This window comes from Falco punctatus (genome assembly GCF_963210335.1).
Source record: "Falco punctatus genome assembly, chromosome: 3".
NCBI lineage: Eukaryota > Metazoa > Chordata > Aves > Falconiformes > Falconidae > Falco > Falco punctatus.
In genome coordinates this window covers 45,117,769-45,140,626 of record NC_137582.1, presented here as the reverse complement: position 1 = coordinate 45,140,626, position 22,858 = coordinate 45,117,769, and the positions used below count along the sequence as shown (strand labels likewise).

General features: G+C 35.2%; 1 protein-coding gene across 17 annotated transcripts in view; it reads right to left on the bottom strand.

The window, feature by feature from the left end:
- Positions 1–22,858, bottom strand: part of ASPH (aspartate beta-hydroxylase) — a 132,486-nt gene that overhangs the window by 88,969 nt on the left and 20,659 nt on the right. For 12 of the 17 annotated variants that reach the window (XR_013926576.1, XM_080378280.1, XM_080378284.1 and 9 more), the window contains exons 2-4: positions 8,062–8,211; positions 7,259–7,303; positions 5,921–5,989 (exon numbers count right to left, since the gene is read on the bottom strand). Coding sequence is in view for 16 of the 17 variants with exons in the window: in XM_080378280.1 (XP_080234406.1) it covers positions 5,921–5,989; positions 7,259–7,303; positions 8,062–8,211 (264 nt within the window). In the remaining variant the exon portion in view is untranslated. Of the gene's footprint in view, positions 1–5,920; positions 5,990–7,258; positions 7,304–8,061; positions 8,212–11,109; positions 11,380–19,546; positions 19,612–22,858 lie in introns of those variants that run through there. The other 5 variants (XM_080378287.1, XM_080378285.1, XM_080378290.1 and 2 more) reach the window with 3 other exon arrangements.

Here is a 22,858-nt window from a genome sequence, read left to right as displayed (position 1 = left end):
GGAAAAAAAGAGACAGCAGTTAGGTGGAAAGAGGAAACTGTAAAAGGAGGATCTGTGAAAGACATCTCATGTCACAGACAGCAGTCTTTACAGGAATGCTAATTAGGAAATAGAAAAATGTTAAGAAAGTTGAATCTTTCAAAGCACAGAATCCAATCTGGACAATAAACATGCACAATATTATGCCAAAACCTTAAATAGAAGGTGGCAGATTTGCTTTCCCGTCTTTCTAGTCCTAAACCCAAATCCATTTATATGTAGTTTTCTTGCCACACCATTTACCTTTAAACAATTTTATAACAGTTATCCTCCACTACTGAAAATCATCCAAGTTGCCTTTTTCTTTTTAAACCATCATGTTCAAATTTGAGAGCTTGCAACTGATAGCTGAGAATAACATTTAAAAGCAAACAGTACTTTAACAAACTTTTCACAGACATACTCTTAAGGATAACATTTATTCTACCATGCAGAATTTTGATTTTGCTTAGAAGTGAGGACTCTTAATTGCGGGGTGTGTGCGTGTTGTTTTGTGGTTTCTTTGTTTGTTTGGATTTGTTTCACATACTTCTCAATCATTTTTCTTCTATGATATGTATTCTATACTATATACTTGATCCTCAGGAATTAATCCCAAATCTGAGGATATAAAGAACACCAGATAAAAATGAATAGGTACCCAATACAAAGGGTGTATATATTGTTACATAGAAAATCTAAAGCAGACTAAAGACAGCTAAAGTAGAGATGGCCAGAGCAGCTAAGAAAGAGCTCGTCACTTCTAAACTCGTAACACCAGAAGTTGCTACCCTGGGCTATGAGACCCACTGATCTAACTGGTGTTTGTAAAACACAAATAAGCCATGATTAATGCTTTTTTTTTCCCCCTCCTGGTTTTTGTTTTGTTTGTTGTTTTTTTTTTTCTTTTTAATTAAAGTCCACTGGTTTACAGTTATTACTAAATAACATTTCAACTTTTCCATTCTGGGAAAAGTACAACAGAATGACTAAGCAATGACAAACGTCAATTATTGGTAAGTTTTAAAGCAGGGCAAGGAGGAATTTCCCCCACTTCTAACCAGAACAAACCTTTGTTTGTGTTGGAAGGAGAAGCAGAAAGGTGGATTAAGTGTGAAGACAGATTATTGAGACAAAATTAAGTGAACATATTGCACATGCAGACTACAAAGCAGTATTAAGTGCAGGTTAATGAAACATTCAAGATAAGGGAGTTCATGGCAAAGACATTCAACACATTTCAACACGTTTTTCTTACAGCACATAGTGAAAGTATCAATGATAATTCTGAGGAAACTTCCAAGTCCATGATGTTCCACATCCTTGTAACTGGATGTCCAGAACCTCTACTTGAGTGACCAGCCATTCTCAGTATTTTTCACTGGATAGCCCAAAGGCTTAAAACTGATAGATTGAATCCAGGAGGCAATCAAGGTATTATAAATATCCCTCTCCAACTTCTTCCATGGCTTAGTTCTATAAAAATTAAATTTTATAGACTTAACTTTATGCATGGTAGTCAGTCATCATTCTAATTTATTTTCAAGATTCGGATCAAGCAAGATGTAAAGACATAAATTAAAGTATGTTTTACTTTACTACAAATTCTCAATTTAAGAATGGAAACCTGGATCTTAAAAAAAAATAATCAAATCTAACTTACAAACACAATAGATTTGTATCATTCTACTCTGTCAGAATCTGGCATTAAAAAAAAAAACAAACAAACAACTAAAAACCAAACTACCACTCACAAAAGACACGAGGCTTTAGATAACCCTTCTGCAAGCACATGAAGAACCATATAGATACTCCTGTTCTTGCACTAAGTCAAGAATAAGAATCCTGGGCAAATTTCTTTGCAAAATATAACATAGCGTGCAGCAGCATATTTTCTTTGAAAAGATTGGGACACCAAAGGGAACAATAGAAACTGGAAGAATGTATCTTAGAGTCTTTACCATAAAAAAAAAAAAAAAAAAAAAAAAAAAACAAAAAAAAAACAAAAAAAAAACAAAACAAAACAAACAACAAAACCCCAAAACCTTTCCTTACAGTTCTTTACAAAAACTATTCATGATTAATATAATGGCCTTTGAATCTAAGTGGCTGGAGGGTGGGGAAAGAATTTTCAGCCTGAGTTACAGAAAGTAACACACTATTTCATATAATTATCTTTTTTCTGTCTTAGAAAGAGTTAAAATAAAAAGAAGAACCCAAACTAATACTCAAACTGGTTTTGGTCTTCATTTATCACCATAATCAAGAACTGCTTTTCAAAGTAAAACTCACGTACTGATAAGCACACATAAGCATGGGAAGAAGTGCCTGCAAATGGTGACAAAACTGGAACTGCCCAACCAGGCAGACATACCACGTTAAATCAGTGACCCACAGGAAGTAACTACTTTACTCCAAGAGAAGTCTAAATATTACAATTTAAATCAAACAGTGATTAAGGGAGTCAAAATCTTTTTATCTATTCAACAGTGTTACCACAACCTACGGTGCAGAGGGCTTGACTACATTCATTTAATAAGACAAAGCCTTTCTTCTCCTGCAAACATCTCTTTTATGAGAATGAGCATACGCAAGCCTTTAATATTTAGAAGTGCTACAATAGAACATGAGAAAACTAGAGAAGAGTATGAAACGTATCCTAAACAGCTGAACCATACAAAAGCATTCTTTTAACTCCTAGTATCTCAACACAGACTTTTTGAATGTGCCATCTTTGTATGACTGCTTGCAAAAAAAAATTTCTACTATAGGTGCACCAGGGAAAAAAAGCTGGTTTACAGAAGCTTGGATTCTGCTTTTTACTTACTTTGCTGGTACACTAATTTTGGGGTTTTTTGGTTTGGTTTTTTTCCTTTTTCTGTATAGCCAGACTATGCTGAACCAAATGCACAAGAACAATATATTGATGACTTACTGTAGCTGCAGTTCCAAAATTATACTAACTACTGTGGCCATTTAAGTAGAATTTCTCAGGATATTATTGCTTGTTAAAAGGACGAAGTACAAAAAAATGGCTCAGCTTCAAAGATTCTGTTACAACAGATATTGGTATTCCCTATACATGTATTTCTTCATAATACTACTAAAGCCACTGTTTCTTTGTACTGAGCTAAAAGTACTGAGGTGGAAAACTCTTCCTTAGAAGAATAACCCCTTTCAAAGACTTATCAGAATGTAGTAGACAAAAACTTGGAAAAGAATTACTGATAACAGCAGCCCTCAAAGGAGTGGATTAAGAAGCCTCTATTCCCATTACCAAAAAGAATTCAGTAAACAGAACATTAGAAATACCTGTGAAAAAGAATCTACCAGGTAACTGCCAACTAGCTTCACCAAGCTTGCACTTCCACCCTGGATATTTTTTTTTTAATAAATGAGTACAAAACTAAGTCAACAAATATTTGAGGTTGGTTGGCTACTTGGGTTTTACATGGGGCTCCATCCCCCCTCGCCTTTACTTGAGGGGCAGGGAAGAACATACTTCTTGCACATCATTTTTAAAACTACACAAACACCTCAAGAAAACTTAATTTGTCAAACCTCGTTTGATTTACACAAACAAAAAGAACAAGTCCTATCACACCTTATACATACAAAAAATAAAATACTAATTTTTAATTCTTCTATTTAGGTGTGCACAAGTATTACAGAAAACGATGAAGGTATCAGCTTCTAAACCAGTCTTTGAAACATAAAATAAACATGCTGGTAGATGCATTTCTCAGAATTAAATTAACTTTAAAATGTATTTATAATTAATATGCAAATTAAATCTTTAAATTTGTAGCAAAAACTAATTATGGAAGTCGACATTAAACCACTACACATGCCACAATTTCAATATATAGTAGTTTAGTAATAACTACTGAACAGAAAATAAAAAAGCATATGACTTCCTAGCATTAAACATCAAACAGTAGGATTTCCTTTTAAAGTCAATAATAAATTAGCAGAGAAACCACTTGATGTCATAGTAGTCTGACTCAGAGAAAAAAAAAAGAAAGTAACGAGTCTTCAAACACAGCATATGTATTAACAAAATCATCACAAATAAAATATAAAAGAAGCTATGCATTCAATATTTAGAAAGCTACCCTACTGCAGTTGAATGTAGACTTACTAGATGATTTTCTTTACTACAAAGACGTAATTCTGGAAGACAAATTCCTGAAGAGGGAATCTAGTCTACCAGTTTCTGCATCAATGAAATAATTTTAGACTGCATGGTGGCATTCATTTTTTAGTTCATATTAAATATGAAATACAAACAAGTGCAATAATTTACTTGGATCTTCAGTTAACACTATTATATGGTAGTTACTAGAAAATATTATCAACGTCATGTAACTTTTCAAAATTTACCATTTTCTTCGTACTGCAGAAAATACTTTTTAAAATTAAATGAGATTAAAACAAATTTCTGAGCAAGTATTCAAAAGTAATAAAAATAACTTTTGATCCGTGACCTTTTAATGTCACATTTGAAGTATAAGGTTTAAATGTATGATAAGACAAGCTTATAATAGAAACACTGTCATGTACTGGCATAATTCCCAGCTCTATCAAGTTGCATAAAACAGAGAGAGATAACAAAGTAGCAGCATGTTTCTGGCTACCACCTTGGTAATCTGAATCCAACTAATATGATCCACAAGGGATTGATATCCACTTTCTATACACTACATAATCCTAATCTTTCTCTGTCTATTCTAACTATATAGTGTTATCTTATCTACCATTTATAACTAACAACCAGTTCGTAGCTCAGAAGTCATTCAGACCCCAGGAGAGTCTTTGGAGTGCCTCTCACATTTACACCACTGCAAACTGGTTCAGTAATTTTGATGGCATGGGTTTTTCTTTAAACCATGAAGGTATTAAACAAATGAACCCTCCCCAGAAGATCTGCTTATTTCTGAAAACATAAGTTGGGAAAAATAAACCATTAATAAACTGATTTTTATGGAGTATGAGCTTCAAATAGCAAGCCATAACATCCTGATATACTATTGACATACCATTGATAACTAACTAGTTTGAGACATTCCACTTTGCCCTCTGCTCAAACTATTATATACTTTTTGTCGTTTTATGTTTAGATGGCTAGGTTTGTGTGCTCAGAATAGATTTACATTTGAACAAGTCAATTTTTAAAAGTAAATTTCTAACATCAGGTATGCAAGAAGTATCTATCCAATGCTTGATTGTGAAGCTGAAGATGGTAGTGCTTTAACTGCTAGATGTAGATAGAAGGGCAATATCATGAAGCATCTATAGTGATTGAAATTTCTCTTTGAAGATACACAGTGAGCAGAAAGACATTCTCTGAAACTCCAAGGAACAGAAGCCTAAAAACAGTGTTTCAAAGTCAAAGAAGAAAAATCCACATCATGCATGACCGCTGAAGCGCAAAGAAAACCAACAGACCTGTGGAGAACTCTGAACAGAGGAAAAGACTAATAAAATGTGCTAAACAGTGATCTAGGAAGCACAAAGGCCTGTTGGAAGTCAAATTTAAAATTAAAAATGGACATAACACACTAACATAAACAATGTTTTAACTCTTGAAGCATATTACGCCCTGCATCTGAGTAATAATCACAGCCTTCTTTCAACTGTCTACAGCAGCATCAACCACCTAACTTCAAAATCATCCTATAAATGCTTTCCACTTATATTGCTATATTAGGAGAAAAAGAACACAACCTGAACAAGTTTCACACACAATCCTACAACCTGCATTAAGAAAAAAACCCACCACAATTTAATCATTTTAAGTTCTCCAATCTGGAAAAAGTAGAAATATTGTTTTGACATTAAACAAAAAACAAACATGAATGACAAATGAGTTACATAGATTATTCCACCCGTTCGTACTTGCCTAGCAATACTTTAGCATCTTCCACATCAAAATCTCCATCTCCATCAGCATCATATATCCCAAGCTTGCCTAGAAATGCAAAGAGAGGGCGAAGAGACAATTAAGGATTCAGCAGTTTGTTTCCAGCACAGTGTTTTCAATGTGCAATGGTTGACTGTCAATGCCAGGCTGTTACCACATTTATTTATTTTTTTTATGATTTAGTCATACAACTCAACCACATTTTACATTTCCTGGGAAATATCACAAATATTAATAATAATATTAAGTTCCTTTCTGCACTTCCTAGACTTTAGACTGAACACGAGTCTTTTTCACACATTTCTTTTGATGTTCACAGATTTAAAACAAATCTGTAATTAAGTGATGCACTTTATGTGAACATGCTTTGCTCAAAATAAAATTTAAGTTCACAGGGAATTCAACATGTTTGAGGGGAGAGGAATAATAAACCAAATTAATCAAAAAAATCACCATTTGTTTTCTGATTATATGCTTCTTGCCATTCTAAATTCTCAGGAAAAAATACGTATGCAATTTTTAGTGTCAAGTTAATAGAAAGCAAGGAACCTACTTGAAGGACAAAGGAAAATATACATAATTTTTTAATCAACAACTGCATAAAATTCACTGCAGACAAAAAAGTTGTCCATTCTTTTATAGGTGACCAACACACCAGACATCTCCCTTTTATTTTGGAAACTGCAGCTCTACCAACCCTAAGTATAGGCAAAAGGAGAACCTAGTTATTCAAAAAGAATTTTTAGCAGAGAATCATGGTATCCAGGATTAGAAGCATCCTGGGATCACCAAGTGAGTAGGGAGCTATCTATCTAATTAGTTTTGATAAAATTCAGACAATTTTTAATAGCATAGAAACTCTGCACACTGTTTGCAGAAGTCCTTATGGTTTGCCAGTTTAATATATTTGACATTCTTTAAATGGAGGCAGAACTTGATTGACATTAAAATAAATGAAACATAGTTCTTAATATGGTATTTAGAAAAATAGAAAACAGTTTTGTCGAAGAAAAAGTTCAGACTTGGGTCTAGAACAGGCGAAAATAAGGCCATCAACATTGTATGGAAGCAATGAATTATGAAGATTCTTTATTGGTTTATGGTTAAACATAGCAGAGTGGTAGAATAAACTTAATTCTCTAGAAATAAGAATTGCATCATCTTCAAAACCATGAAGAATGAGACAGATGAGAAATGACCGAGTTTCACGTCATTGTAGAAGAACAGTAATTGTCTCAAAAATTAAAAACATTAAAAAGTAAACCAAAATTCTTAGCCAAGGGACTGTAAAGCAAGCTTATTTCTCTAATATCCTACCTTGTAGGACCTCTGACAAGTTATAACGGAAATCCTTTGCTTTGGCTGCATGCATGGTAAAAATATAGAAACCATTATTTGCATCACTAGACCCAAAGAAGTTTCAAACCAGAAGCTTCTCTTAAAATCAGTCCAAATCAAAAGCATGTACCAACAGATTTGCAAAGCTGTAAAGCTTGTAAAATCAGCAGCTGCAAAAGCGCATGTTGACATCAGGACAATAGCTCTATCTATGGACATACATCTTGAAATTTGAGACATTGATTTTTACCCTTCAATATCATATTAACAATACCATCTTAACACTGTCATATTGAGATACAGTTATCACTGTTACAAGCTTTAAACTGAGGTCATTCAACAGCTCATTCATGAGAGGATGACTGATCAATTGCCCCAACTCCACAGGCAACACAGTCCAGCACAGGAGTGGTAACATTACCTGCCCATTTTCTGCTGCAAGTTTCTGAGAGCTTAAATTGAAGCAATGCATATTTAGCTGATATTTCAAATGAACTACAGTATACGTGTTACAAAGAGACCCAGATCTCTCCTTGGAGATTTCTTCCATTCTTTAACAAATGCTGTAATAACCTTTTTCAGTCTTATGAGAATCCCATTTTAACATCATAATAGAGTTCAGCATTAAAATGTACTTTTTGAACTACATTGCCTATTCTTATCATGTAGGTCATTTGCAAACACTGCTGTAGTCAAATCAGCTATCTAGAAATTTAAAATGACCTCCATTTAATGCATATCATAATAATTATTAGAAGCAACTTAAGATTTAAAATTCTTACCTAGAACTTCTTCATAATCTACAAGTTCAAACCAGACAACTGCTACTGATGTCCAAACTCCCAGCAAAGCAATTACCATAAACCAGGTGAAAAACGAGCTTCCAGAGAGTCCTTCTTTCTTTCCATTCTTGCTTCCTCCATGCTTAGTCTCTGTGAAAATAAGGTAAACAAGTAGGAAAAAATATTTGTGTAAGACTTAGAAAATCATGGTTCAACATATAATTCTAACCCGTGTTTCTTATGCCTACACAGAATACAAGACATTTGAGTAACACTTTTTTTGTTCTTTTTGGTTTTTCAAACTTCACCACTGTTACTTGCTTTTCATAACACTGCAAATTATGGTGGGAAGCTCAATGATCATCTAAGTAAAAGCTCTACAACCAACCAAAACCCAAACACTCGCATGTAATTTATTTTAACAACTTAGCTGGACATCTCCCCTTCCTCCCCTTATGTATATTTATACAGAGCTTAACATTTTTGAGATGTTTTGCATTTGTGACAACAGTTCTCAAACTGCCACCAGAGGGCAATATGAGCAGCAGAACCACTTTGGAAGAAAAGCATTTCTTCTGAAGCAAGTTTCAAAGCTAGTTGAATTAGCCCACAGAATCAACATGAAAATTCCAATAGCCTAAGAAGGCTCCAAAATATATATTAAGGATAAGACTCCAAGTTCAGACACCCTACCAACTAAAAAAAAATCTTCCCTGTTGGCTTAGAATCAAGCAGATTCACTACATGCTGAATACCTTTAGATTTCCAGTCCTATGGAATATACAAGTGAAAGTATGACACAGCGATCTAATGCAAATCACAGCTTCATTTGTAACTGCACATATGGAAAGTAAGTGTATATAAAAAATCCAGTAGTTACAGACAAACCACTGAGAAAAGAAATATCTCAGCCTAGCATATATGTAGGGGGTTTCAAATGGGCATCAGCACTAGAAAAAACATAAATTGCTTGGTCCATTGCTTTAAGATCATTTTAGGGTAAGAGGGGTACATGTAGGAAACAAATGTGCATCCAAAAAGACCTGTGGCCTTTCTCCAAAGCTAAACATCCGCTCTTCTGCCTCCTATTACTACTGCCGCAAAGCTGGCACTTGGCCACAGTTTCATGCCTAACAGCCTATTCCACTTCATTCCCCTCTAAGCACCGGCCTTTGCCAGTTCAGCCACATTCAGTCCTAGTTATTGAAGTTAAGCTATTTCTTACATATTTTGGAATATTCAAGGAAGTTTGTCATGAATATTGTGATAGTATAATAAGGTAGGGAGTTATTTTTATCATACTAATTACAAGTAATGTTTGATGTCTTTATTAACACTGATCATAGAAAAAACCAAAAATAGTCTCGGCTAAATATCAATATGATTGGTTTTAAAGAAAATGGAGTAGCTCTGAAAGATGATTGATTGTAATGACAGTAATGAGAGATTGGTGACTTCTTTGTGTATTAGATATTATATAGAAGTAGTTTCAGACCCTGCTTGCAATCAGGTTCACAGCTGTAATAAACTAACCTTTTATTACATTCACTGTGCTATATACTGAAATCAGACCAATAAAAAAACCCAACTGACTCACATCAGCTCTTAGCCAGCTCAGCATTTTATTGAAAAAACATATTATTTGATTAAGCCTACTCTGTACAAAGATCAAATACCAACTATTTTGTATGTTTTCTATATTACACACAAAGTTCCCTTGGTATAGGCTGCCCAATAATTCAGAGAAACAGAGACAACTTGGCCTCACATCAGGCATGTCATCACATTCAGAAACAGAACTGACTGTGTATAAAAAAATATTTAAAGTACTCTTGACCAGGAAATATTCATATTCAGAAATAAACAGACTATTTAACAGCAGAACTTCACTAGTCCTGTGTTCCAATGCAGCTAATGGAAGCTTGTATGTATTTAAAATTAAACCATAAGGGTAAAAACATTTTAAATCATACCAGGTTACAACTTTGTTCTAGAGCATATTAGGTATTAGAAGAGGCAAACACTAACAAGAATTTTGCTGTTATTTCACACTTATTCATTTACCTTATTGTTTTCTAGTGTTTACTGCTAGTTGCTTCTCAAGAAAGGGGCTTTACTTATTAGAACAGGAAAATGGAAGACAAGACAATTAAGTAATCAAGCATAGCTGTTCATATTTTTTACAGTCTAAAAGACATGCAAATCCCTCAAAACCAAGTTCTGCTATAAAAATACCATTCACAACTGTCACAACACTACATTTTTGTGCTGTGGCTTCCTATCTTACAGGAAAATTATTTTCAAAACTCTTGATTCTGCTAAGAGTTCAACCACAGCAGCTTGATCAGGCAACACTTCAATATTAATTGAAGTTATGTAACATAAAATTTACCTATGGCATGCACAGATAACCCTACACATGGGTCAGAACAAAATGTTGCAAGGACTGAAGCTGGCTCAGAGCTCATTCCAGTTAATTCTCAATTCAAGCCCTTTCTCTGCACATGCTGCCAGCCATGTCAGAAGTAGGTCACTTGCCATATCTGGTAAGCCTGTGCTTGCACCACCAGATGTCTTTATGCAGACATCAGAAAGTCTTAAAGTGTGCTCTATTCCTCAGCGGCAAATCTTTTAAAGTCCTATACTCACCCATCCCCCATTAAATCACACTTACATTAAGGTGTACGAAAACCTTCTTCCTTTTACTTATGTTAAATACACCTAGTAATTTCACATAGTCCACAAATAACTTCAAAGTCAGATATCTGAAGACAAAACTACGTTTCTTACATTAAAGTGTGCTCTACTCAAGCAAAATCTTAAGTTACAATTAACCACCTGCCATAAACTCATGACATACCTCTACTCCAGAGAACATTCAATCAAAAAGAACAAAGGCAGCCTGTAATGCAGATTAGAACAGCAAACTGGCTAGAAAACGCCAACATACCACAGCAAGCCAGTTATTTTGCTGATTACAAAAGCAGACACAGCCGGTATTTGAGACTATGCATTTTCCACTTGTTGACAAAAACGTTAGGATTCTACCTGTGTCATCAGCCATAACATCAGCACTCGATTTCCCCAGACAGAGTGAGTGTGTCGGTATCTCCAAAAATTAATGTTGAAGGCAGAATAAGAAATGATTTATCCTCACTGTAGTCCTGCAACAGGAGCAAACAAGTTTCCTAAAGCCAGCTCAGCTGGAACCCGAAACTGGACCCATGAGAAACCTCTCCTCCAAATCTATTTTTAGAGCAGTTATCCTCAGGAGCCAAACGCTTTTCAGAACTCATATGGCAATCTAGGTCTGACGACAATCAAATTCACTTACTCCTCCAAACAGAGCATCCTGGGTAGTTGATTCTTTCCCCTCCCCTTAATCCTCCAACACAGCAGCAAATGAAACGGAGCACACTGTACTGTAGTATTTTCACTGCAATGTATGCCACAGCATCTGAGCTCTAAGGACATTAAATCCATCAGCATAAGCTGAAACACAAGTCCGGACACAAAGCTTGCCTGCTTGCACTTGTCAAGTTGGCCCTTGCCCAAGAAACTTTCTCCATGTTGGCACTCCTCTACCAGGCTTCCCAAGTATCCTGTAGAGATGGCTCATTTGAAACTTGCTAACTACTTTAAGAATCAAAGCCTGCTAATTTCTAAGACATAGTTTTGAGTCTTCTAAAAGAGTTACTCAAAACCAACCATGCATATTCCTGCCAAAGAATTTTCAGATAATAACTGTTCCCCTGGTATACCTCATGCTTGCTTCTAAGCAGACCTAAAGGAGGGTTACTGATAGTTTTGCCAAAGCAAAGCCTGTTTCCCTAGAGTGCAATACGCCACTTGCCATAAAGCTAAACCAGGAAAAAATTCTATTGCTTGCTTGTTAAAAGTAGCAGAGGTGTTGGTTTTGCTTTGTTGCCCTCACTTTCCAGAAAGGACTAACACTAACTCATCTCACTCACCCCTCCTTTAAGTTCTGACAATATGAATGCTACCTGCACAATTTAAAGCAAACACCAATGCTTAATGATCGAACATACTCTCTTCTTCTCAAGGACCAGAAAAGGAGGAAAAACCCACTAATACACTATTCAACTTACATCTTCAATTTCAACAAACTATTCTTTTCCCACTGCATTTCAAACAAAAGCCACCTCCCTTGTGGGTGGGAGGAAGACAGAAAAATTCCTATCTCATTTACAGCAACCCTATGTAAAAACTTGAGGATCTAGCACTCTGCCGTTCTTCTCCCATGCTTCTTTAAATAACACAGCAATCAGGTAGATGAAGTGAACAGTAGAATGTCACAGCTACTTTGAAAAACAACTTATGCCTCCCGTGGTTTTAACATCCAGCGACTAATTACCAAAAGCAATTCACAATAGCTCAAGGGAGAAAGAAGTGAGAAATAACATCTGAGTTTAAAACATTTCAAAAGGATGCAAGGGAATTACAGGCAGTTGATTCTGTAACTGGTGTGTGTTTTAACTATCTTTAAAACCACCTGAATATATCAAACAGAACAGATGCTCTAAGAAAGACCTCCTGACTAGTAAATTTCAGCAACTCACATAATGCACGAGCAATTTAGAGCAAGACAGGAGGAAAATTTAAACAAAGGGTAAAAGTCACCAAATATATAAAGAAATCAAGAGCTTATTAAGGAAAATAATTTTGCACACAATCATATTTGGTCTATTGCATGTAAAACCTATATTGTTTTGATAGGTATTATATTAGGCAATTTGTTGCAAATTCACTTCAGCTGCACCTGCATTTGCAGATACCAGATCCTACTACAAGTGGATTCATGGCACATTCAACCGATGCCGAGAACCTGATGTCCATGTTCTACGTATTTTGAGGGGATTGATCCAAACTAGATCTTACCTGGCTGAATGCCTGTAAGTGGTTGCAGCAGAACTTTCTGCTTCATTTCACTCATACCTAAGTAAGTATATTGAGGGCCAACAGTACAATGCATAAAAGCAAAGTGAGTGTAGACAGTCAATAAATTAGTTTCAAACATACATTCCCAATCTGAACTAACACACATATCTTGACCCTTAAGCAAGTACCAACAGCCTTATCTTGTGCCCTTTAAAAAGCAACTGATTGCAAGAACATGTCTTCCCAAGAAATTACAAACATCTTCCTTCCTGAAAGGGGAGGCTCCAACTAAAATGGGGAAGCTCTTCAGACTCATCAAAAGGAAGATGGACCAAAAGGTCACAAAACAAACACCCCATGAAAAACATACATTAACACACACCTTGAAAAATACAGCTTACACATGTCTCTCTGAATGCCACACTTCCAATACCAAACAACATAATTTTAGTTAGCTTTTCAAAAGGCAAAGGTTAAATTGAATGATATATATTTAAAATACACTTCAAGATTGAGAAGGCTAAGCCAACAGTGCAGGCTTCTTGCAAGGTCTCGCTCTACTGTGTACAAGCATGCTGGTTTGCCTGTTGGTTCTTTTTTGAAGGAACTCAAAATTATTATTCATCACCTCACTTGAAAATAGTTTTTAAAGTTGAAACAGTAATACAAGTTAGTTTTGGTACAACTATGTAGTCCATGCAATTTTATGTAAATTTAGAAAATAATTGACAATCAAGACTAGCAGGACTACTTCCACCTGTAGATCACTACCAAACTGCAGGCAGAGAGGCTTAGAGGGAAAAGAGTCAATTATGAACACAAAAATAAAGGCAGGATTCAAAGCACCAAGCTAAGCTTTTGTAATGTGTATAATTATTTCCAACAAAGGTGCATTAGGAAGTAATACTGAAGCAATTATGGATTATCACACTAAGAGAAGGGTGCACTGCAGCAGGCAGCTGCTAGAAATTAGGAAAACACACTAAAATGACAAACAACAAAACACTAACCTCAGAGAAATAACTAAAAATCTCGTTTCTTAAGTAAAAATTATCAATCAGCTAGACCATAGGGAGACTTTAGAACAAGCTTGTTTTAAAAGCAAAATGCAAAGTGATAAAAAAAAAAGATATGGGAGAGAAGTAAACCTAAAATAAGTTAAAATGCAACTGCCCTACCACAAATAGAACAGAACTAGTAGCAGCACAAAGACAGAAAACAACCTCTCTTGTATGAGCATGGCCTACTACCACTTGACATACTCACCAAATTATATTTTCCAGTAAATCAACAGTAAAACAACTGTTGCAAGCCATTCTCAGTAATAAAACTCCAGTTAATTATTTTAAATGGTTTTTACACAAAGTTTTTTTGAGTGGGGTCAGTAACAAATATTTTGAGTAAAGTATCTGTTAAAGGGAAGTCTACAGCATTCTCTGTTGATACTATTTTCCCCCTATTAAAATATGAGCTAACACACATCTCCCCACTATCGTGAGACAGGTCATATATGTGTACTTGTTTAGGTTATGTATTTCGAAATCTATACTCAATGAGCACATGTATTGAACCGTCCCATTCTGAGAAGTCCACGCACCATGATTGCAAGCGCTATCCTGAGGTACAACAGATTTTCAACATGTAATTTTCATTCAGTGTACCAAAGGTGGAACAATACACTTTCAATGAACAGATTTGTGCTTTTGATGTGCTTTTACAAACTCTACTTCATTTGTAAGGGAGGCAGGATTACTGTTTTATTTGTTTACTTGAAGACAGAACTGAGATTTTTACTAAAATACTTATGAAATAAATATTCTATTAAATTGTGTAAGTACTTATATATAGGATATATTACATATAAATATACTATGTTTCTATAATCAATTCTAAATATTCCAACCTTAAGCTTTCACAAATAGCCATATCCACTCTTAGAAATTTTTGCTTGTTTTACAATCATGATAGCAGGGTCTTTAGAGACAAGATCTGAAGTTTAAGGTAAAGGTTTACTTTAAATAAATTCAATATAAATTCTTCGTGATACAAAATTGATTATTCCTTTTGGTATCTAGGAAACATTCTTCAGCACTGTAACCTTAGTAAAAGGTTGGGGGGGGGGCTTTATTATTATCATCATCATTATAAACTAGATCTCTGCTTTGCACTTCATATAATCTAGTCTACATGGTTATAAAGATAGCTGTGCACATTACCAAAGAACTTCAATACACTAACTCAGAAACTTACTAGTTATGAACAGGGAAATGGATGGAACAGAAAGAGCTGTTAGTTCAAAGAAAAAGTCCAGTACTTAAAGTTGAAATAACAAATTAGCCAAATTAAAAGCAATTTAGGCCTTCCTGTTGCCACTTCACCGATTTTACTTTAGTATTTGAGGAACTTTTCCTTATTCCACATATAATCAATCCTGACAAAAACCTTAAAGATCCTAATTTCCAATTCCTACAAGATTTCACATAGTAAAATATCTACAATACAAGCAATCAAACCAGGGCCTGCAGCAATAGGGCAAGGGGTAATGGGTTCAAATTAAAAGAGGGTACATTTAGATTAGCTACTAGGAAGAAATTCTTTACTGTGAGGGTGGTGAGACACTGGAACAGGCTGCCCAGAGCAGCTGTGGATGCCCCATCCCTGGAAGTGTTCAAGGCCAGGTTGGATGCAGCTTTGAGCAACCTGGTCTAGTGGAAGGTGTCCCTGCCCATGGCAACAGGGTTGGAACTAGGTGATCTTTAAGGTCCCTTCCAACTGAAGCCTTTCAGTTGATGATGAAAAAATAACAAACACTGGAAACAAGAGCAAAGGCATAAATTCAGGATTTGACAACTAAACAGGCTGATTGAGGAGATGCTGAGGGTAACCAAGTGCAACTGTGGGGAGGGGAGAAATGCATCACAAAGTATGTTAAAAAACTCTAGGATTGTAAGTGCCCTGCTGCACTTCCCTAGTGAAAGGAAGCTCCTTCCTTCAACAAATGAGGCAATTCCATTGAACCATCTCCTTGAATTCAGAACTTAATCTGGATGTGAAAGATCAGAGATTCAGTTCTCTTTTCTGAGAAACAGTGTTTGAATTTCTTCAGAGGTATACAACACATTTTTAAGTATACCCAAGGGTATGAGAGCAAAGCCATTTTAGTCCTTCACAATGAAGCTGTTCATTAGTGCACAGTCAAATCTTAACTGGCCACAACAGCAATCTCTAAGAGAGGAGCTCCACAGAACAGACTACAGCCCAGTTTTTCCCCTCCTTTCTAGGTAAAAAAGGGGACTCCAGACGTAACAGGCCTATCATCATACTCAGTCTCAGCAGGCTGAATCTCATTTCACATTGGTTTGGAACAGTTTCAACAACAAGAATTGAAAACATACATTCTCACTCCTGTTCAAGTATACCCCATAAACAGCAGCTGCAACACTGAAAGTCAACCAAACTTTTTACTTCTTCAAGAAGAAAATGCAATTATTTTTCTCTTCTGTCCTGGGTGTCAGCTTTAGTTACCAAAATTGCACAGAAGTAAAACACCACTCTTTCCAGCCCTGTTCTACACAGAATCGGATCTGCAACCCTATTCTTTGAAAATATGCTTCAGGTAAAATAGATGCATATGGGGGGGGGGGGGGGGGTATGCTTCAGGTAAAATAGATGCATGTAGGGTTTTCTTTTTTCCTTTTTTATATTCAGTCTATAAAGAGAGAGGCTCAATACTTTTTTTAAAAGTCAGCCCATTTCTGAATATAAGCTGTTATAGTTCAAAGTACTTTTAAGCCTATAGATACCTTTCTAGTACACAGGAAGCACCACGACATTTAGAAAAGTTTTTTAGTTGCAGGCTAAGATGATTTATTACTAAGTCAGAATTAATTATTCTTCAGAAAAAAATAACAATACAAAACACAAATAAGATTGTCATGTGGATGACTGATGTCAAGCATCATTCCCAGGGTGGTTTTTTTTAATTATTATTCTTATGAGGTTACATTTACTCTGACTGTAAATAGTGAACAAATCCCGATTGCTTTACATTTAAATGATTCTTCTAAGACATACATACAAAACAAAAATCAGAAAAATTTATTCAGAAGAAATCTACTCACAAATGAAACATCAAAGGAATTACTAGTTCTGGGCTTATTTTTAAAGAATAAAAGTTTTCCTCTCTAAGAGAAGAATAGTCACAAATTAAAGACAAAAAGAAACTTAATGACAAATTCTGTCCTAGGATGCTACATAGTTTTTCAAGACTTGTCAGAGGCAGCAAAACAGTTTGCAGTGCTAGCTCTGCACTTTTCAGGGAGGTTTGGAGAGACCAGCTGTTTGCCCCGTAAGTGCTGCTGCTGTTAAACTTTCCTATGGAGTTCTGTTTCTCCAAGCATAACTGCTGAAGTCAGAAGAGGTAAAAATGAATACAGATACATGTTACTAAGAAAAAATCCTGAATCTGCATCTGCTTCTTTTGAAAATGATTCTCTGTCTAGCACATTTATAAAAGCTAGTCAAATTTTGTCCACATCATGTTTTGGGTTTTTCTTCTTGGCTGTTTAGATGAATATCTATTTGAATAGTTCTTCAATTTGGATTTATTACAAGGAAAAATGTGCATAATGTGCACACAGCTTGGATGATCAATAATGACATTGCTTACAACTTGGAAGAGTTTTATAATTAATGCTGACTATCAACTGGAACACATTTAAAGCAGTATTTAATGCATCTATCACATACCAGCTGAATAGTTTGGATTAATTTTTTAAAACCTTTTATCCACAAACTTAAAGATAGTACAGTAACAGGTTTAAATAGTTAGCACTTCAGGAAAAAATAAAAAGTCCTGTAAAAACAGAACAAAACCATTTTGTGTTATCTATTTACCTAATCTAAACAGATTCCGATTCCCACATTCTGGTATTTTTCCCAAACACTTTAGTCAATTTTTCTCAAGTCTTGTTTTTATGTGTATAAAAACAAAAAAAAATAGAATTAATGTCCAAAACTGATGTAGAACTTACCTCTTGTAAACTCACTATACATAAAACATCAAGAAAGAAGTTCAAGGTTAAGACTACAACCTTATAACGAAATTTGTTTGTCTCATGCTATAGGATCAACATATCTGTATAGACTGTAACACTGATAAGACAAAATTCATACTGATTCTAACTGTGCAGATGACTTAAAGATCTTAAATAGCTGCTGCTTTGATGAACCAGCTCTCTGCCACTGAACATTTGGAAATAAGATCTAAAATTATCTGATCTACCTATCTCATGTTTGAATGATTTAATGTAGCCAATAGTCCTACATAATTACTAGGTTAATTAAATGTTTGGTTGTATTTAGGCCAAAGCAGAGTTCAGGAAAGGTAAAAGTGGAAAGGAAATACAAGAAATACTTAAACACCCAACATGCAAATTCTGCCAGTGGTGACCTTTAAAAAAAGTTTCTATTACATAAGGTTGAAAATCCTCATCTCTGTGTATAGCACACAGGCATTAATTTTAGGGCATTTTTTCCTTGTTCCAATTTCCTATCCTGTAATGTGGGTCACATTAACTTGTTTTAGCAACAAGTCCTAATTAAATCACAAAATAAAGAAAACAGATTACGTTGTTTCAGTTTTTTCTATTTTTCTCATGGTCTGAGCAAGTTTCAAATTGAAACAAGTAAAAATCTAGTTACCATGCAAGTACCTACAACCCTGCTATTCACAGGCTTCTGCTCATGGGAAAAAAAGAACATTTTAAAATCCTTTATTTGATGCCTAAAACTGATCAAATTTTCAAGTCTGCTACCTAGTCAATTTAATTAGGTGTTAGTTCAAAGAGGTGATACACATCTGCAACTCCTACAGACGTCAGAAGAGTTTTTAGGTGTCTCATACCTACACTCTTATTAATAGTTGTTAAAATATGTTGTTAGGAGATCTCAGTTGCAAAAGTATTGCTCTTTTCACAACTTTCTTGCTTCAAAAGATATAGCTGTGTCCTCCAATTACTATGGGAAGAAATAATACCACGGTTACAAACTGCTATGTGAACTTTCTTTACTAATAGTAAAAACACAAACAAAACAAAACAACCAGAAAAAACCCACACCACCTTAAAAAAACACTGGCATGGAAAGTGAGATATGCTATAATAGTAATTAATTGTTTATTATTACTCAACCAGAACCTCAGGAAATAAAACTGTAAAACAAGAAAACTGCTGCTCAATTGTTACAAAACCCCTAGCTATTACAGGTTTTAAAAAGAAAGCCTTTAAACAAACAACTCGGTAGCAGTTGTTACGCTGGGTAAGTACATGCAAAGTAATAGTGCAACTCCATATGAAGGAGACTAAAATTTGTTTCATTTATAAAGCTGTCACAAAGCTGGACCACATATACTACAGTCTGTTCAAACTCAGTATATGTTTATCTGCATACTTAATTCCCAGTGTGTTTAAAGACAACAGAGTTACAATTTCCACTTCAAAGCATAGCTCAAAACTCTGCCATGCAAAGAGCTAGCCCGTAGGATGCAGTTAGGAAAAACACTGCTGCAGGCTATCACACAGATTACCAGTTTGTGATCTTCATCGGGAAAGAATCACTTGGGGTAACTCAGAACTTCACTGCTCAAGTTCTCTACAATGAAGAATTCAACATAAGAATTAGCACAGGAACACTTATCACATGTTTCACAGTGATTCAGGAAGGTCCAGCTGAAAACAAGCTTTTTTTCTTTTTGTACAGGTGATCAGTAAAGGGATTTTCAGTTTAAAGAAACAGAAATACCGAAATCTCACCTCTTTATGCACTCTGTAATTAGAAACAACCTTAACATGCATGCCTTCTACCGATTTTTTTGTTTTGTTTTACTGAAGCCCCCGTATATCCGGCCATTACAATAGCATTTCCAAACAAACCATTCACCTTCTACATTCACACCATGGCTCCATGATGACACAATCAAACTCTTAATTCAGCCTCATCCTCCCTTGACACCCAGCCACACAGCAATCTCTTCTATCCAAACGACTTTCCATAAAAGTGTTTACAACCAAAATGAGGAAGGAAATAACAGATAGATTGTAACACAATACATCTGATTATACACTGCACAATTGTAATGTCAAGAGCATAAAGTAAGCATACTGACCAGTACTTCAGATCAGAAATTAGAGAGACAGAATTTGTAGATAGACAGAAGCATGATATTTACATAGAATCCATCATATATGAAAATTAGGTATTATACCACAGCACAGCCGGGTAGCTGAGAGAGACCAGAGAAGGCATGGGTAATCCCATTTAAAGCACTGGAAGCAGTAATGTGAAGTTCAGTGTTTCCATGAGCCAACAAGAGCTTCAGCAGGAAATAAGCAACCTGTTTAGCTGATGAACTTTCTCTGCTCTTTAGGTAAATTAAAAAGCTAATAGAAAGCCTTCATCAAGGGAAAGTACACTATAAAATAGTCTTTACAACAGAGATGAGATAAAAAGTCAAAGTTCATGCAAACTAACAGGCACAACTATCTTCCTAGAACTGAAAAAGAAGTACTATTAGTACAAAATCACATTTGGACAATGACATCAGGTCAACTGAAAAAAAATCCAACAAAAAAATCCACAAAACCCCCCAAAAAACAACAAACAAAGTTAAAGAAGCCAGAAATTAATGAAAGGATTAGATAAGGGACCTTAGAAGGTCCAAAAGGCAAGTTAAAGGAGTTAAAATCTTGACAATACATTTGCGCTTAGATATCTAAGGAAACTACCTGATTAACCAGGAAAAAGTGAAATGAAATATGTCCTGGGATCTTGCAGAGAAAAGCGAGAGATGTCAGAAGATAACCTCAATCACTATTACGGAGATTAAAGAAAATTTATCAAAGCAACAGTAGAGTACTTTTGACTTCAATCGGTGTGGCAACAGAGCCTCAGAACTACCAGAGGCAGGATTTTTTTATATATATATATAAAATTGTCTGTAGATACAGATGATGTCTTGTGTTGGAAATGTGGGTTTTGTATTGCGTCTAGCTTGTCATTAGATTAGAACTCCCCCACTTGTCATTAGAAATACAAAGAAAACAAATAGCAATTACTGCACAACTACATAATCAGCGAGAATTACGTTTAAGTAATTTTAAAAACGTAATTCTCGTAAGAAAAAAAGATACCCATACAGCAGTATAATGACAGATGCCTTACTATCAGTACTCCTGCAAGTAAGTATAGCTTACAAAGTAATTCACATTTTGTAAGTCATTTGTATTTCAAAAGTAGCTGGCCTACTTATCCTCATTCTTACTGAAAGGCTTCTCCAGCCACTGCTAATGCCCAAGACATTTCCAAATTTCCCATCTCATGAAATCTGAGGGAGTTAATTCACGACAGGTGACACACACTTGTTCTGTACCAAAACTGTCCCTCATCCAGTGAAGCTTTAAGTAATATTCCAGCAAGTATCTATTACTTCATCTAGCTGTTTAAAATTTATTTTAGTCCTTTTAGAGAGGCTAGAGTTTTTACAATGAATTCTGTAGACTAGTGACAAGAAGCCAGACTTCCTAATAAAGATAATAACACACACATTTCCCTCAACAAGTATCCCCAAACTGTCAAATTTTTACCTGGTTTTCACTTCTGTACTCCAAATAAAATCATTGGCCTATTCATACAATTCAGTAAATGTCACTTTCAAAGAAGTGTCCATCAGTAGCTGTACAAAGATTTTTTTTATTAGGATTGATTTGACAGCTTCTAGTATATGACTTGTCAAAGTAAAAGGTAGAGTTCTAGTTCTAAAAATTATTTAGTTGCAGCTCTGACATTTCAATGAATCTGAAGACAGCTATATAAACTACAATTAGAACTATTAGCAACTTATTCTATTTGTAAGATTACTGTCAATATTTTCTGATGCAAAACATAAAAGCAGATTACTACATTCAGATGCAGGCACTGTCTCAGTGCACAGATTTCTAGATGTGCTGTCAGCTTCAGTGGTTTCACAGCTATGAGCAACACCTTGGCAAGAAGCCACGTACTCTCCTACGAACTGCTGTGAAAGTGAATACTACATTATTGACAACTGCCTCAAACTTGAGGTTTCTTCTTCACAGGCTCGATTACTAGCCATCTCAAATTCACTTCCTCATCTCATTTTCACATCCCTCAACTATGGAAGGCTTACTGGCTGCTGTGAAGACTGCTCCTCTAACTGTTACTCTATTCACACAAGAGTAATCATCCATTACTTCTTTCTGCAGCTGCAACTATGAAAACAGCATCAGCTTCACGCTGTAATTTCTACAGTCCTCCAAGGGATTCTAACTAGAAGTTGCTGAAACTAACAAAATACTTGTCCAAGTTTGTCCAAGTTTAAGAGGTTACATCTTAGGCAAGTGCCTAACGCATTACTCATACTGCTTCATCCCCTCATAGATAACAGTAAATAAAGTGTCCCCAGTACAATTATACAAACCATGTATCTTTTAATATAAAGAGCTAAATTTTTACTCAAACTGAAAATAAAAAATTATGGCATACTTTTTTACTTAGCCAGAGATTCAGTTTCCTGATAAATTTGTTTTTCAAAGGTTGACAAACCTTTTAAGTGATATTCAAAATATTCACAGAACCATGTTTAATACTGAAAGATATACCAGGGATGCATGTTCTTAATGCATTATAATTGAAAATCTGTATTTAGGGTGCTTAATACTACATGATGATCAGAGCACCTCCAGTCCAAACAAAAAGTGTAATATAGACACTGGCATAGGCCAGCAATCAAAAAAGGATTAAAAAAACCCCTACCAACAAAACCACTTCCATGAACATCGTAATATTGTAACATGATCTCTAAACTCTTGTATATTTCAGT